Source organism: Marmota marmota, unplaced genomic scaffold (assembly GCF_001458135.2).
Source record: "Marmota marmota marmota unplaced genomic scaffold, marMar, whole genome shotgun sequence".
NCBI lineage: Eukaryota > Metazoa > Chordata > Mammalia > Rodentia > Sciuridae > Marmota > Marmota marmota.
Genome location: NW_026000101.1, coordinates 17383401 through 17401988, shown reverse-complemented (window position 1 = coordinate 17401988; position 18588 = coordinate 17383401). Strand labels below are relative to the sequence as shown.

At 35.4% G+C, this 18588-nt stretch overlaps 1 protein-coding gene across 11 annotated transcripts in view; it reads left to right on the top strand.

The window, feature by feature from the left end:
- Window positions 1–18588, top strand: part of Unc13b (unc-13 homolog B) — a 208967-nt gene that overhangs the window by 78000 nt on the left and 112379 nt on the right. For all 11 annotated transcript variants that reach the window (XM_015492377.2, XM_048783434.1, XM_048783433.1 and 8 more), the window contains one exon: window positions 3583–3640. In XM_015492377.2, the coding sequence (XP_015347863.1) occupies window positions 3583–3640 (58 nt within the window). The remainder of the gene's footprint in view (window positions 1–3582; window positions 3641–18588) is intronic.

The following is an 18588-nucleotide window of genomic DNA, read 5'->3' as shown; positions in this document are numbered from 1 at the left end:
TCCACTCACATGTCACAGGATCTACCTCCTAATACTATCATGTTGGTGAATAGGTTTTTCTACAGATGAATGTGGCGGACATAAATGTTCACACATGCCAAGCAGGTGCTGTACCACTGAGCTATATCCCCAGCCCCTGCTCTCATTTTTTTTTTAAAGTATTTATCTTATATAGCAGATTTTATTTGTTCGTATAGAGAATTGTCTTAGATTTCTATGTAGCTAATTTTGAATCTTTAAATATTAAGTTTTTATTCTATTTCCAGGCCTTATATTTTTTGTTTGAAATTTTATATGTATGTGTATATACATACATTAATTATTATTATTATTATTTTTTTGGTACTGGGAATTGAACCCAGAATCCTTTACTGCTGACCTACATCCCAAGTCCTTTTATTTTTGTTTTGGGGCGGGATCTTGTAGTGTTTTGAGGCTTGCCTTGAACTTTCAATTCTCCTGCCTCGGCCTCCCAAGATGCTAGGATTATAGGTGTGCACCACCATTTCTGGCTGTACATATATGTTTATATCAACTCATTTTAATTTTTGGAACAGTTGTAGATTTATAGAAATATTGATCAGATGGTTCAGAGAGTTTATCTCCTCCCTGCCAATCCCACCCTAAAGTTTCTCCTATTTTTGACATCTTTACATTAGTATGGTACATGGGTTACAATTAACAAACCAATATATATATTATTATAACTAAAGAGTTGGTACTTTATTTATTTATTTTTTGAAAATACCTTAATTTTATTTATTTATTAATATGTGGTGCTGAGGATTGAACCCAGGGCCTCACACGTGCTAGGCGAGAGTTCTAGTGCTGAGCCACAATCCCTGGTACTTTATTATTATATATTTTATTAACTAAAAACTTAAGCTTGAATGTTTTTACCATAAAGAAATAAATGTTTAGAGGAAATAGAGAAGTTTACCCAAAATAAATAAATAAATCCTAAAGTTCTATAGTTATTTCCTCAGTTTTTAATCTCATGTTATTTTTTTTGTTTCAAGATTCCATCCAAGTTACTATAGTATATTTGGTTGTCATATTTCCTTAGGCTCTATTTGCCTATAGCATTTTATCAGACTTTCCTTATTTTTGATGACCCCTAATTTTTAAAAAATTCAATACCTAAGACATGCAGTACAGTTGGCCTTCTGTTTCTCAGTTCTACATCTGCAGATACAACCCACCTTGGGTTGAAAAATATTTATTTTAAAAATGGAATTTATACTGAACACTTTTTTTTTTTTTGGTGGTGCCAGCAGTTGAACCCAGGGCATCATATATGCTAAGTTCGTACTCTGCTATTGAGCTTCCTCCTTAGCTATGTAATCAGTTTTTTTCACTTGTCATTATTTCCCCAAACAATATGGAATAACAATTATTTACATAATATTTACATAGTATCAGGTAATATATAATCTAGAGATGGTTAAAGGATACAAAAGGATGTGTATTAGTTATGTGCAAATACTATATCATTTTACATAAGGGGCTTGAGCCTCTGTGGATTTGAGGATTCATTGGGGAAGGTGTCCTGGAACCAAGGGATGACAAATGTATAATTTTTGATAGAGAGAGAGTGGAGAGCCTTGTATTTTTCCTAACTTCATAAGTCCTTTTTTGTGGTACTGGGAGTGAACCCACTGAACTACATCCCCAGCCCATTATTATTATTATTTAAAATTTTGAGACAGTCTCACTGATTTGCTGGAGCTGGTCTCCAACCTACAATATTCTTGCCTCAGCCTTCTGAGTAGCTGGGATTGCAGGTGTGAACATGACAGGCTTATTAATTGTCAATGTTTGTCATTGATTTGGATAGATATCCTTCATCAGAGTAAAGAAATTTTGTTTTCTAAGCTTTTTTTTGCATTGAAACAGAATGAAATTATATCAAATCTTTTCCTGTCTCTATTATATCACATACTTTTTCTCTTTTAATCTAGTTAATGTGCTACATTATATGAATAGATTTATCAGATATTGACCTTGCATTTAAAATCTGCCTGGCTAGGAGATATATATATCCTATATAGATCCTATATACACATTTATATGCCAACATGCATATATATGCACATATATATGTTTCTATTCACATATAAATATTACATGCTTATGTAATGTGATGGATTTGGCTTGGTAATCTATTAATTAGAATTTTTGTATTTTTATTCATAAGTGAGATTTTTCTTTTTTTAAAAAAATACTATTATTGTCTCTCTTTTGCAGTAGATCTTAGGGTTTTTTTTCCCTTAGTTATCTAAGTGTTAATTTTGTTGTGATTGGACTTCAACTTTCCATTTTGGGCCTAGGACATATTCTTTAAATGTGGCTTTTGAAAATGTCTACTCTCATCTCTTAAGTCTGAACTCTTCTAGTTTAATATTTAAAGTTTCTCACTGTTATCCCTATGTGCTGCCTTCAAAAATCACCATTTTATTTATAATGGTAATTTTTTATAATCTAGTCCCTTTGTCACTTTGAAGTGAATGTTTAACCTTCAAGAAGTTTAGAGCATTTATGTGAGGGGCAGTTTTACTAAGATTATCATATTATTTAAATTTTTTATCACTTCTGTTCACTCCCTATTGGAAGTAGCAATAGCAGTATTATTTTATTTGTGTCATAGTTTATTATTTGTAAAATATGTTATATACAAAAGTATATTCAAAAAGTCTTTTGTGCTGGGTGTAGTGGCTCATACCTGTAATCCCAGTGGCTCGGGATGCTGAGGAGGAGGATCATGAGTTCAAAGCCAGCCTCAGCAACTTAGTGAGGTCCTAAGCAACTCAGTGAGACACTTTCTCTAAATAAAATATAAAAAAGGGCTAGGGATGTGGCTCAGTGGTTTAAGTGCTCCTAGGTTCAATCCCTGGTACAAAAAAAAAAAGTCTTTTGCATTTTTTGATCCAATCACTTGAAGTGCCCTTCATCATTAACATCCTTATGTATACATCATCAACTTTTGTCTAGATTACTCTAAAGTTTAGTCAATTTCCCCCTTGTACTCTGCATCTCATCTTATCAACCAGCATAATCTTTAAGTGTAATTAAGTCATATTCCTCTGTTTAAAACTCTTAATGACTTTCCAGTACACTAGAATAAAATTGATCCTCATTATTATCAAACTTTATTCCCCCAGTGAACAAGGCCCTGCATATAGTGGGCATTCAAAGAGATTTTTCAGTTCTGTCGTCTGATTGGGGGATATCTATACTTTAGCCACAGGAAAACTCAGAGGATTGTCAAATACTGAGGCTCCTGAGACTAAGTCTTCTACAATTGCCTGGCAGAGCTAGGCAGATGTCTAGATGCCCTTGCTGGAACAACTTCTACCATCTTACTTTAGCCCAATGAATTGGGCCAGCACCATAACGTAGTCTGGCTTTGTGGATCTAGGATCATGCGTGGAAAATAGTAGTGGGATGTTCTGTTTGTGTTCAATAAAAAACTTGACTCCAGCCAAAGACTACATCTTTTTATAGGTAGCTATGATTTTTTTCCTCCCTTCTTTACTTAGGTCTCTTATTATACATTTCTCTCTCTCTCTTTTCTGTTTCTAGTATTCTATTCAAGAAGAAAGCCAGAGGAAGTCCTTGCCCACTGCTGCCGCCCAGTGTTGTAAGTGAGAAACTTGTCTCTGAACCTGTCTTTGTTGCAGCTTTCTGTTCCTTGTTCAGATGTGGCTTATTTTGAGTCAAAGAGGGTGAACAGTGTGTATAAATAGAAGTGATTCCAGAAGTTCTGCTGTCTTGGCACAAGCCTGCAGTGGCTGACTGTTCACTTATCATTCATTAACTTCAGGAATCAGTTTTGGTTTTGTGTGTTGTAAGTGGGGCAGTGGTACTTTTTTTTTTTCTTTTCTCCTTCTTTGCTAGATTTTACCCCCTGGGGTATACCCGCTTTATCCCCTTTTACCTGTTATTATTTTTTTGGTACCATGGATTGAACTTGGGGGCACTTGGACACTGAGCCACATCCCCAGCTCTATTTTATATATTTTTAAATTTAGAAACAGGGTCTCACTGAGTTGCTTAGCACCTACCTTGCTTTTGCTGAGGCTGGCTTTGAACTTGTATTCCTCCTGCCTCAGCCTCCAGAGCCACTGGGATTACAGGCGTGTGCCACCAAGCCCGGTTATGTGTTTTTCTTTTTTTAAGGCTCAGTTTAAATGTCATCACCTCTGTTTCCTCTTTCCCATAAATTTAGCCTATGTGTCTCCTCTGTGTTTTCATATTCCCTGTGCCCATCACATAACCTGTCATATTTTGTAAGCTGTGTATATTTAATTAACAAGAACACAAAATTTGAGGGCTGGGGATATAGCTCAGTGGCAGAGTACATGTATAAGGTCCTGGGTTTGATCCCCATTGCCACAAAAAACAAACAAACAAACAACAACAACAAAAAAACCCCATAAAGTTTTAAAAGATTCTTTTATTTTATATTCTGGTATCTGGCTCAATACCTGATCCATAGTAAACTCCAATAAAGTTTGATGAATGAATTAAATGGATGAGAGAACCTGTCATTTCTCTTGGGATTAATTTGTCCAGATCATACAGATTCTTTCTGGAAATGAGTCATGTATTGTTGGTATATTTCTACCTTCTTGATTTTTTTTCAAATAAATTAAGTAGCTACTAAAGGGGACACTAAAGTCTATTTTAGTTTTTCAGCCAGTGAGATATATGCATAAGTACATATGTATGTGTATGGGCTTATTTTTCTTCTCTGCATTGCTGTAGGTTTTCTGAATCAAATGCCAAATTTCATCAACTGTGGATGGCAGTTGTCATGGTAATAATAATAACAAAATAACCAATGTATATTGAACTCTGACAGTGTGCCAGATGCTGTTCTAAGAGTTTAAATGTACTGACTGACTTAGTCTTCACAAAAACCAAAGGCACAGATTTTATTCTTGTACCCATTATTCAGGTGAGGAAACTGAGGCATAAGGAGATTGAGTAATTTGTTACGAATCATTTAGCTACTAAGGGGTAAAGTAAACATTCAAATGCTGACAACTTGACTCCGTAGTTTACATGTTGAACCCCACTGGGTTACACTGCTTCCTTAGTATTGTTTATGAGAAGGAAAAACCTCTGTTCATCATTTGTAAATCTATTGATTACCTTCAGTTATATATATTCCACAGGACACTTTCCTGATAAAATTAAGACCAATGGAAGAGGTCAACATTTTTTTCTTTAAGAAAACCCACTTTTTATATGATGTATTGCAACCACATTTTCATTTTGTTTTGCTTTGTTTGCTATTTAGGGTCAAACATTTAGAATCTTAGGAGGCCCAAAACAATCTAAATTGAATACTAGATTGTGAATTGATGTCTGAAGATCCTTTCCAGCATTCCTTGTAATGAGCTAATTTGGACCTTTTAAATCTTTTTTTTTTTTTTCAAGATTGTTAGTGAGAAGTGAAATGTAATAATTGAGATGTCATGTCCTGTTCCTTCCTGGACTCATTTGATGAAATGCAGTTGAAGTGATTTAAGTAAATGCCAAGAGGCAGGAAGAAATAAAAAGTCATAAATAATCTGCAAGCTTATTAATTCTCATACTTTTCAAATGTTTGCTGGATACTTTACTTTATATTTTGGAGATGCTGGGGATTGAATTCAGAGGTACTTTACCACATAGCTGTATCCCCAGTCCTTTTGTTTTTTATTTTAAGACAAAGTTTTGCTAAATTGCCTAGTCTGGCCTTGAGCTTATGATCCTCCTGCCTCAGCCTCCTGCAGAGGTGAGATTACAGTCATGCACTGCTGCTTTGGACTCTAGTTTCTTTATTTTCTATGAATAGCTCATTAATAACTCTTGTCTATTCCCTCATATATTTTTATTTTGAAAACATTTTAAACCTGCAGAAAAGTTAAAAGAACAGTTCAGTGAGCACCCATTGCTCTTTAATAGGTCAAATAATTAACATTTTGCTACATTTGCTCCTTCCCTCCTCTCCCCCATATCTTTCTTTCCTATTTCTGTATGTGTGCTGCTGAAGCAAGCATGTCTTTCCTATTTCTGTGTGACTGTCTTTTATATAAACATTCACAACAATACACACGTATTTTCTCAATCATTTGCAAGTAAGCTGCATACCTTAGGACGCAATAATATGTATTTCCTAAGAGAAATACCATCACAATCAATAAATTAACATTAATACCATCTGAAATGCTGTCCATATGGAAAATTCCCAAATTGTCCCCAAAATGTCTGTTTTTTCTCCCATTTCATGATCTAATCAAGAACTACACATTTTGTTGTCCTGACTCTAATTTTCTTTAATTAAAGAATGAAATTCTTGGTTTTCTAGTCTTCTGTGACACTCTGTTCAATTAGAAACATTCTAATCATAATGTCTAGTGCATATGGGCATATATATTAGTACAGGTTTCTGGGAAGCACTTTGACAAAATATATCAAAGCACTGAAACTATTAATAGCTTTTGATTTAGTGGTTGAATTTCTGGAAATTCTACCACTTGTCTGCTATAATTACTTAGGATAAGTAATTACTTATCCTAAGTAATTACAGCAGACAAAAGATTTACATAAATAATGTTCATTGAAGAATTATTTAAATAGCAAAAACTTGAAAATAACTCAGTAGTTAAATAATAAATGATAACTGTCATAAGACTCAATGTTAAACATTATTTTAAATTATGCTTTACGGCCTGGGGGAGTAACTCAGTAGTAAAGAATGTGCTATGACAAAACCCTAATTCAGTTCTCAGCACCAAAAAATAAAAATACAAAATATTTTTAAATAGAGAAATTTTGATGAAACTTTAAGCAAAATAGCATAAAATTTCTGTTATTAAAGCTACCCAGTCTGTAGTATTTTGATATGACAGTCTGAAGAGACTAACTACTACACTTTTGTAAATCAATCTATACAATTGTGGGAAATACTCCTGGGAAAAGAAGCACCAAAATATTAATCAGTTTTTTTCTTTGGGATGTGGGATTATAGCCTTAAATTTTACTAATATTTAACAATACAATACTTTTAATGCTTGTTGAGTTATTATTAAGAGAAATGGACTGATTGAGAGCTTGTTTGAAAGTTCTCTCAGGGGAGCACAGCTACTTGTATACCTTTGATGGAAGAGTGGTCCTCCTCTATTGGGCAAGGTTGTCCTCTTTGACCAAGTGCACCGCTTCAGGAGGCATGCATATGGAATGGTGAGGGAGGAAGGTGACATCTGCTTAGCCTGCCAGATCAGCCAAATTAACCTTGGTGATTAGTGGGCTAACAGATGTCTTAGCCAGCTTGTCCTCAGATCCAAAATGGAGTAATTGATGCATGGTAATAGAAGGAGACCCTCNATATATAGTTTGTTTTATTCATTTATTTATATGCAGTGCTGAGAATTGAACCCAGTGCCTCACACATGCTAGGCAAGCACTCTACCACTGAGCCACAACCCCAACACCTCCCCCCACTCCCAGTCCTTTTTCTTGATCTGGATTGGCTGCTGTCTTTATGTTACTGAAATTCTTTACTTCAGTTTCTTGATGTATAAAATGGGAATAGTTGATCTACACAATCTCTAGGACTTTCTTAACTGTAATATCATATGCCCCTATGAATTCCTAGTACTGAGATGCCTTGTGTGGTTGACCACTCCACTTCCCAAGGTATTAGGATCAGTGTTCTCCACTACTAGTGAATTGTCTTCAAAGTGTTTTCAGAAATCACAGGGCTGAAATTATATTGTTAAATGTATGCATATATGAATATGTAACAATTCATCCCCCCATTATGTATATTTATAATGCACCAATAAAACTATGGAAAAATCATTTGGCTGCTGCTGTAAAGAAACCATTGCTGGCTTGTGGTTGCAGCTCAGTGGTAGAGTGCTCACCTTGCATGTGTGAGGCACTGGATTCGATCCTTAGTACCACATAAAAATAAAGGTATATTGTCCATCTATAACTAAAGAAAATTAAAAAGAAAAGAAACCATTGCTATCATAAATCTTCAATACAAGAGTTTCTCTAGCCCCAGTTATTTGGATTCTTTCCTTCCTTCCTTTCTTCTTTGTGATGGGTATTGAACCCAAGTACTTATAACTTGCTAGGCAAGCACTCTATCAATGAGCTATACCCCCAGCCCTGGATATTTTCCTAAAGTGATGGGATTCTTTAAAAGTATTAAGGTATACTGTATGCTTCTTCCCAATGTTTTTGTTTGTTTTCTGTTACTACAGATTGAACCGGGGGTTGCTGTACCACCAAGCTTTATCCCTAGCACTTTTTATTTTTTATTTTGAAAACAGAAGCTAGCAAAGTCATCGAGGCTAGCCCCTCAATGTTTATTTCATGTCAAAACTTTCTGATTTAACATCCATTAATAACATTCTGTATTCACTTTCATTTTTAGGATGTTTTTGTTTCCTTTAATAAATGTTATATATTTATTTTAAAATGCTTTAGGGAAATAAATGTTGTAGGGTACAGGTTAAGTGTCCTTTATCTGAAATGCTTAGATCCAGAAGTGTTTCAGACTTCTTTCAGACATAGACTTTACAGGTTGAGAATTCCTAATTTGAAAATTCAAAATCCAAAGTGCTCCAAAATCTAACTTTTTGAGTGCCACCATGATATGCAAAATGTTTTAGATTTTGGAGCATTTCAGATTTTCAGATTAGGGATGTTCAATTTGTAATTACTGTGATAATGTCACATTTGTTTTTTATCCTCTATATTATTGCCAGTTCAAGTAGCTGGGCTATCTTGTGCCTTTTGCTTCAGGGAAAGGTGTGAAAGATAACAGAAGAGAGACTGGGGTTGTGGCTCAGTGGTAGAGCACTTGTCTGGCATGTGTGAGTCCCTGGGTTCTATCCTCAGCACCATATATAAATAAATAAAGTGAAAAATCCATTGGCATTTCTCTCTCTATCTCTCTCTGTGTATACACACACACACACACACACACACACACACACACACATATATTTAAAGAAAGATAACAGAAGAAATTATCTTCTAGGTTGTAGTTTTTAAAAGCTTAGGACTTCAGGAGAATCTACAAAAGTTTTGGATAAATTCTATGAGAGTGAGCATGAACAGAGCTTCACCTTAATCATCTTACTCTTTAAAAAAAGCTTCCTTTACATTAAGACTCAAAAGAGATACGCGTATTTTAAGAACAGTAACAATAACATTACTCTTCCTAGGAGAAGTCTTGCCCCTCACTTTGTTGGTTGTTTTGCCTGTCTGGCTGATACTCCTTGGTTGCTCCCTGTATTCTGTGGGGGAGGCGAAGGCTGACTGTCCTATTGGTGTCTAAGTCTCCAAAAGTTATTTCAAGGGACTCCATGGAATTCAGTTCCTGAATATGAGAGATTGTTCTGGTTCAACCTTTTTTGTCCCCCTATTGACTATTTCCACCTAAAGATGTACTTAGAGCCTTTTTTGTGTTGCTGGGGATTGAACCCAGGTCCTTATGTAGGCAAGGCAAGCATTCTACCAATTGAGCTATATCCCCAACCCTCTTTTTATTTTATTTTATTTTAAAGAAGGATTCTTACCATATTGCTCAGGCTGGCCTTGAACTCATGGTCCTCATACCTCAGCCTCCTGAGTTGCTGAAATTGTGGGCATGTATCACCATACTTAGTCTAAATGTTTCTTGAATGGGGAAATGACAAAACATTTCAGGCCTATGTTAATTAGCTTTCTGTTAATGCTAGAGATAAACCTTTTTCTCATTAGAATCTGATTTATTTTGGCTCATAAGTTTTGGGGATTTCAGTCTATGATGAGTTGCCCCCATGGTTTTTGGCAAGGTAGTACATCATGGTTAGGAGTGTGTGATACAGGAAACTGCTCATCTCATGGCATCTAGGAAGCAAAAGAGAGGGAGAAAAAGGGATTCTGTTGTTTTCTTTTAGGGCACACTCCCAATGACTTAAAGACCTCCACAGTCCTTACCTCTTAAATGTTGTACTACCTCCCAATAATGCCAAGCTGGGAACCAAGCCTTTGTTTAACACATGAACCCTTTGGGGGCATTGCAAATCCAAACTTATATGGCAAGGCCTAACCATATTCCATAGAATTCATTTGACTCATGGGAAGCTCACTTATTCTAGCCCTGAGAAACAGTGTATGCAGGTCATTCCATGTTCTCCTCCATCTCCCAGTCTTGCTTTCTCTGTCCAGTCTCCTTTTGGGTTCTCTTATAAGTACATTGACGAACTGTCGATAATCTGGAAAGAAGAGTTTTTCCTCATCTCTTATGTTCTTTCTTTCTTTTTGAAATGAGGATCACTATGGACTTATGGGTTCTTTTTTTTTTTTTAGTTGTAGGTGGACACAGTAACTTTATTTTTTTTTAATATGGTGCTTAGGATTGAATGTAGTGCAGCCACAATCCCAGCCCATCATTTTTTTTTTTTAACTTAAAATGTTATATAATCCAGTTTTGTCATTCTCTTTGATACTCAGTTGTACCAAACTGGGCCTGTGAGTATTCCTTTAAACTGGATCTTGGGTCCAATTTCCTTCCCTTCTTAGTACATAATATTTCAGGGTCATCTTGTCCTTTCCCTGCCTCAGTTCTAGAAGAAGTCATTTATTCCATAAGCCCTCCCTATTTTTTGTGGGAAATGGTATTTATACATTAAAATGTTAGCTGCCGCAGTCTGGCTGGGCACAATTCAGGAGCCACTTGTCAAAAGAAACAAACTTTATTTTTAGAACACACACACCAAACCACACAGCTCCTCAGGAAAAACCTTCAGAGCCCAACTGCCACCACCGGCTTCCACAAGCCTCTCAACCTCCCCCACTCCTCCTGCTCTTGAGGCTGATTGGCTGGGTCCCGTGGGCAGAGCCAAAAAAAGTTCCCCAATGAGCAGCTCCGTGGTCTGAAAGGGCGGGGAAACAGCCCAATGAGCATCACTGCAGAGGAGCCAATCAGTTGGCAGCAAGAAGTTTGCTGGGGCCGCTGTGAGCCAATCATCAGCTGGCAGCTGGAAGTTTGCTGGCAGCTGGAAGTTTGCTGGGGCCCCTTTGGCTGTGGCTCTCAACAGTTAGCACTAGTTATGCTTCTTTGAATTGTCTGCAGAAGGCTCATGTGTTAATGATGGAGCTAGGAAACATAACACAACTCATGTTCCTATGGTTATCAGCACATAACGTCTTATTCCCATGTTTTTTTTCTGTTGTTCCTCCAATCCATATATCTGTCTTGCTTTTCTTTCAGCAAGAACCTCTGTTCCAAAGAATTTCAAATTATTCATTCTTTTGTTGTGTTCTATAATGTATACAAGAATATTTCAGGAGTAATTTACCAATGTTATTATCAATAGTAAGCTTACTAAGTAAAGTTTAACGTTTTTAAAAGTTATTTTTTTTAACCTTAGGATATAATTCACATAGGATTACAAAGCTGCTATCACAATTAAAAATATAGCAGAATTAGTGTTATCTGATATCTATTCTATAATCAATTCCCTAAATTTTGTAATCTCTCTCTTCTCCCTTTTTGTTCCACTATAAGATCTAGTTAGGGCTTATGCATTGCATTTGTATGTGAAGTGATTTAGGGGTCTAAAACCATGTTTTTGTGTGTTGCTCTCCAATAGTCCCAGCATCACTTATTTAAAAGGTGATTTTTCTTCATTAAATTGCCTTTGCAACTTTGTTAAAAATTCTTATTACTATCACAACATCCCATTAGTTTCCTTCCTTAACAGATTAGATTTTATATATTCACATTCATGCTTTCTTTTAGGACATATGCCTCAGATAGGGCCTCCTTTTGGAGTAGCAGATACCAAGAGATACATGCTAAACCTCAGCACATCATGTTTAATTTTGCAGGTGTTATCTGTATGTCACCATGTTTATGTTGGAGTATCTTTTCTTTTAAATTGGTGCATTATAATTATACATAATTGTGGGATTCATTGTTATATATTGGTACATGCGCACAATGTAAAAATATAATTTGATCCATATGTGGAGTACCTTGTTTGCTCCTTAAGTTTATAAGGAGATTTTGAGGTTGTTAAATCTGATCAACATATTTGATACAGGTCTTCCTTGCAATAAATGATACCTCAACCAGGACCAAATATGATAAGTTGGTATAAAAGAATAAATGATTTTTTTTCAAATGTCTAAACTTTCTAAGATATTAAATCTTTAATGTTCAATATAAGTATATTTCTACCTCTGTCTTATCAAAGAATGCAGTAGCATACCATATTGACATACGAAATAGTTTTGCTTCTTAATAAGTTCAACAAATTTCTGCCTTTTCATTTTTTTCCACTGTACTAATGATGACATCACTAGCTGCAATTTAGAAATGAATAAAAAATGATTCAGTATCTGGCAAGAGTTTGATGAAATGAGTACTTAGATATACTACTAGGATATATAAATCAGTACAACATTTATAACTCACAAGTTCTAGGAAGTGTTCAAAGAAAAGAATATACACGTATGCGTTTGTAATTTGTTTTTAGATAATTGGGATCATCTTAATAAGATTAGGATCCTATTATTTAAAACTTATACACATAAATATTTCACACCTCAAAAATTATTTAATTGAATATTCCATTGCATTTAAATATCATTATTATCCATTCTTCCTTTTTAAATGAATTCTGTATTCTGTAGGAAGTACCAAACAAAGATAAATAAACAAAAGGCTCTCCTACTGAGCCACAACAAATAACTTCTTAACAATAACAACAACAACAAATATAGCTTGAACTTTCGTTTGAGATGCAATTCACTATTTGTTCTTCAAAGAAATTTTCCTGGTTATCTACTAAGGGTTTGTTTTACTAGATTTGCGCACACACACACACACACACATCCAGTCACATATGTCCTGAGTGTGAATCAATCTTAAGCAAAACTCCACATATTATTTAAGTTTTCCTTGAGGAATGAATTAGTTCAAATTGTTGAGTGTGCATCACATCAGAAATAACAGTGACCAGGGCCATATGTTTTATATCATATGTGGAAGCTAGAGAGGAAAAAGGAAAAGGTAGTGGGGATCTCATGGAAATTTAAGAGAGATCACTAGAATAGAAGAAAGGCAACAGGGGGAGGGAGGAGGATAGGGAACAGGGAATGGTGAACCATTATGTACAACTCTAATGTGCCAATAAGAAAGTGTGGGGGTAAAAAAGAAACAACAGTGACCAAATAAACATTCAGAAGTACTGTCAGTAATATACTCTTTGGTTGTTTATTCTGACACCATTAATTTTTAAAAATTTCTTTTTCACTGTATGTAAAAATATATAAAATGATTTAGTCTCTTCCTTTTCAACTTATCATTGTATTGATCTACCACACTGATATGTGGTGCATTGATTCTTAGATAGGAAGCAGAGGCTGTTCAGTGCTTTCTACTACTCTTCAGCCATTAGGCCTGATATACCATATTCCTAGTCTGTAACACATTTCAAATGCTCTTTAAATCCTCCTGATATTTTTGGTTTCTATCAAAAACTGTTCACTGTCACTCTGTGACTTGTTTTATTTCTAATATCCTACCTAAGAAAGAGGTAGAGAAATAGCCCATTCTGTATATGACAATATAAAGAATATTCTAGGTAAACCAAATAGTCCCCTTGGAAGATTAGGTTCCTGTCTGTTTTGTAGACAATTGTGCAATACCCCCACTAAAATCAAGCAAGCACAAAACTCTGGGAAGATATTGCCAGTGCTGTTATTAGTCCCATTTCTTCACTTCCCACAAACAAGCCTAGCTTTAAATTTATGTGTGCTCTGACTGCCTCTCAGTAGGGGCCAGTCTTTTTTAATGGTTGAGCTAGACCTTACTAGCCACACTAAAATTATATTCAATTTTATTTATGGTTTTGAGGATTGAATCTAGGGCCTTGTGCTTGCTAGGCAAGTACTCTAGGAGATCAGGTCTTGCTTTCCTAGTCAGGTGATGGTAGAATCCAGCAGAACAGGCATTTTGTCCATCTATTTCTGTTCCAGAATCCCTTTCTTCCATTTTGGATCCACCTCATGCCAGAAGGAGTGAATCCAGTTGGCAATTACTGTGTCAAGGATTTTAGTTTAGAGAATGCAGCTTTCAGTTATCATGCCAGCAGAGGACACCAACTTGAGAGGACTTGGCACTTCCTGAACATCAGACTTAACCATTTTGCAAAGCCTCCAGATGCAAAGAATGCTTGGCTGGCACCAGATCCTGTAACCTGTTCTACAGCAATTTGCATTTTGTATTATATATTTTCTAGATGACCATTGCCACCATGCTGATAACCCCTGCATAATAGGAGAGAACATCTCTTAGAGAACTTGTGGCTTCACTCAACTAGACCTAGCATCTTTTTAAGAGCATATAGGAGGTAAATCTATGCTTTTGATAGTTTCTTGAGGAGATCCAGAATCCCTCACCATAACTTTTTTTTAAATGTAATACTGGTAATTGAACCTAGTGATATAGAGGCACTGTATTACTCACCTACATCCTCAGCCCTTTTTATTTTTTTGAGACAGAGTCTTAATTAAGTTCCTAAGGCTGGCCTTGAACTTGTGATCCTCCTGCCTCAGCCTCTCAGTTGGCTGGGATTATAGGCCTGTGTCATCATGCCTGGCTAGCTACAAACATATGCCCTCCTTGAAGCCATAATATAATGCTTATGCTGTTCACTTAAACTCATAAAAGAGATGTTCAGTTCCATAATTTTCCTGGTCATTTTTTTTTTAAATTGTCTTACTGTGCTTTTCAAAAGATATCATGGGTTCAGAGGGTTCTGTTCAGTGTTCTCTAGGTCAAAATTTTGCAATCTCTTTTCAAGTCACTGTGATTTAAAGTTGCAGAATGTATTAGTGTCCTTGTTAATTATGAATTCTTGGTGACCACTTTTTATGATATTGTGCAGAATAACTTTTTTTTTTCAGGTTTTCTAAACAGTTGTTATTTTTGGTATCATTTTTTTTTCTAGAAAATGGGAAAACTGGGGTGAAAGCATAAGCCTGGTTCTAAGGTCCATGTTCTTTCCATTGCACCACATGATCATGGCAAAAATCTCATGAACTATAATTTGCCATTCAGAGACATGCTTTTCTTATTTGGCAACTGCTTTTTGCGTTATTTTAAAACTAATTTATTGAATATTTTATATGCATACTTGGCATAAAATTTTTAAGTATTAAAGGGAATATAATAAAAGGCTTCCCTCTCATTCTTGTTCCTGTATCAGTCATCTGGGTCTTTTCCCCAGAGGCAGTCATCACTAACTTTTCTTATGCATCATTTGACAGTTTATACTTCTTCAAGCATACAGTATACATCATTATTCTGTCCATCTTCTGAATTTGTTTTTGAATTCCATATACTATAATAAAATGTCTATAGCCAACTTATATTTGAAATTTAAATACTTCTTGATTTGTGTTCTTTTTGAATTATTACCATATTTTAAGAATTTATTGAAACTACACAAAATGGATTGTTTATTTTATGAATTGTATTCTGTGGTAGAGATCAGTTTCTGGAAATCCTGGACTTGAATACAATAGGAATGTTTCCTCTGTCCTTATTCACCCTCCTAGAATGACTTTCACACATTTGTTATTGGGTTAAGAATTTCTGGCAGTTTATGGCCACAGAATATGTTTCCCAATTTTTTAATTCTTGGTGGTTACTTTGTATGGCATTAAGAAGAGGATTTTTTCCTCCAAACAGAGTAACTCAGTCCCTTCTTTTACTTAAAAAAAAAAAAATTTAAAAAATAGAAACACATGTTTACTATAAAAATCTTAAATGATTCAGAAATGTGTGATATGAAGGCTGAAAGTACTCTGTAATTCCCCCCTCTCTACTCCACTCTGAGATTACTACTATTTACAGTTTACTGCATATTCTCCTATTGTTTTAATTTTTCTTTTTTAAAAATAAGTTAAAAACTTTATGCAATATATGAACATGTGAAATTATATGTATGTAAATGCACAAATTTTGGTATGTAATAATAGAGCTAACGCTCATGGGTGCACTGTCTGTCATTATCTTCTATGATAGTTTAATAATATACTCTAAACTTTTCCTTAACTTACCATTACTCCTTGAGTGACAGGATTTTTTCCTATTAGACTGGTGCATAATAAGGGTACGGACAGTCTTTGGTTTCTTAGTCTTAGTCTCCAATGTGTTAGAGGAAGGAAGTGATACTTGGTTGTTTGCTCCTGAGGTACCTCATCCCATCTGTGTTTTAGGGAAAGACAGTTGGCTTTTAGGGGTGGTGAGTGTGTGGTTTCCAATGTTTTCTGGAAGGTGGCATTCTTTTTCTTTGGATTAGAAGTTTCTCCAGAGTTTATATATTTCTAGGATGCTTCTGTAATTAAGACTGCTAAACTCATATTTTGACAAATGAAACATGAAGTTGGCAATAACTAAAGTTTTCTCAGGTATATTGTAAGGTAATTTTAAAGTGTTCATGGTTTTCCTTAGTAGAAATAATGAAATTTTAGGAGATGCTTGCCAAAAAGACAACTTTTCTTAATTTCTCTTGTGAAACTTTTAGGGCTCCAGACCACTATTACAGAAAAGAAATCCAAAGCCTTTGAGTTCAAAGGAGTTTATCCATTAGATCTTTTAGGTTCTTCCTCCCCAAAGGCTTCTAATGTACAGGTAGACAAAGAACATATTTTGGGGGGGCCAAAGAGGCACTAATAAGTGGATGCAAAAAGAATCAGAAGGCTTGGATTATAACCTAGACTCAGGTCAAAGGAGGCCACATACACAAAAAGTGCAACTTCAGTGTTATTTATAATTGTGCTTAGCAGGTTCATAATAATCTTCTGAATCAGGAAAGTCCTAAGGTGGCAAAGGAAAAAAACAAATGGCTAAGGATGGCATAAAGATTATTCAAGAAGGCTTTCCAGAGCAATGAATTTAGAAATGACTTTTGAAAGAACCAAATGAAGTGTGTTGGTTGAAAGGAAAGATTTTTCATAGTAAGAAAATTGAAAAATATCAGAAAATGATTCAAATTATGCAAGGCATGTTGGTGAGGAGGAAGTAGAGTGATGTCACAGCTGTGCTTGCTAATCTGCTGAAGGAAATGAATCCCTATGCTGTACAATTTTCTTCAAAGAGCTAAGAAATATGGGGCTGGCCTCGTTTGGCAGATTCATTCCTTTGGGAACCCTTTCTTTTATTTCAAATACCTGTTGATCACCTTGTTGCCCATCACCTTCTTTCCTTTTAAATCCATCATGGTAGGATTGAAAATTTTGTGCCACTTAATTTTTTGGTGGCTAATATATGGTTGCTATGACTGAATACCTATTTCTGTGAGCACTGGAAGTAGAAGAGCAAGCCGTACATCACTGATGACTTTTATAAATTTACCATGGACCACACATACTGCAGGAAAATAGGATTATATGACCAACTGGCCTCTATATTACAGATTCTTATAGCTTACAAGTTTCCTCTATTTTCCCCTTTTCATTTCTAAAATCCTAGAAGGCAGATGTACAGAGCTCATGTTATTCCTTTGCCACTTTTCCCCCACCATTTTGCCACTTTGATTATTGTTCTTGGATAGCACTGAGGATCAAACCTATAGCCTTGTGCTTGCTAGGCCAGTATCTACTTCTGAGCTCTGTCCTCAGCTCCCGTTTTGCCACTTCTTTCTGAGACTCTCATTCTTGCATTAAAGCTTTGTAATTTATTTTGGTGTTCTGAAGGTGACTGATTCTTATTTACCTTACACCGGGATGTTTTTCTCCATTTTATTTTATTTGTTTTTGGAGGAACCATGTTGTAGAAGTACAAAACTCGAAAGAGATAATATGTATGTTATGAAAAACAGTCCTTTTTTCTCTACCCTATCCTTTAGCCTTGCATTTGTGCCCAGATGCCATCACCATTTATTATTTATATATGAATATATTTATTCTAATTAGTTATGCATGACAGTAAAATGCATTTTGACACATCATAACTTCTCATTCATCTGATTGTACATGAGGTAGAGTTACACCGGTCATATAATCATATATGCACTTAGGGTAATAATGTCTGGTTCATTCTACTACTATTCCTACTCCCATGCCACTTCCCCTCCCTTTACTCCCCTCTGTCTAATCCAAATTACCTCTATTCTCCTCCCACCCCCTCATTATGAATTATCATCTGCATATCAGAGAAAACATTCAGCAATTGGTTCTTTGGGATTTGCTTATTTCACTTAGCATAGTATTCTCCAGTTCTAACCATTTACTGGCAAATGCCATAATTTCATTCTTCTTTAAGGCTTAGTAATATTCCATTGTGTATATATATCACAGTTTCTTTATCCATTCATCTGTTGAAGGGCACCTAGGCTGATTCCATAGTTTAACTATTGTGAATTTAGCTGCTATAAACATTGATATGTCTGCATCACTGTTGTATGCTGATTTTAAGTCCTTTGGGTATAAACCAAGGAGCGGGATGACTGGGTCAAATGGTAGTCCCATTTTTTCAGGAATCTCCATACTGCTTTACATAGTAGAGCAACCACCATT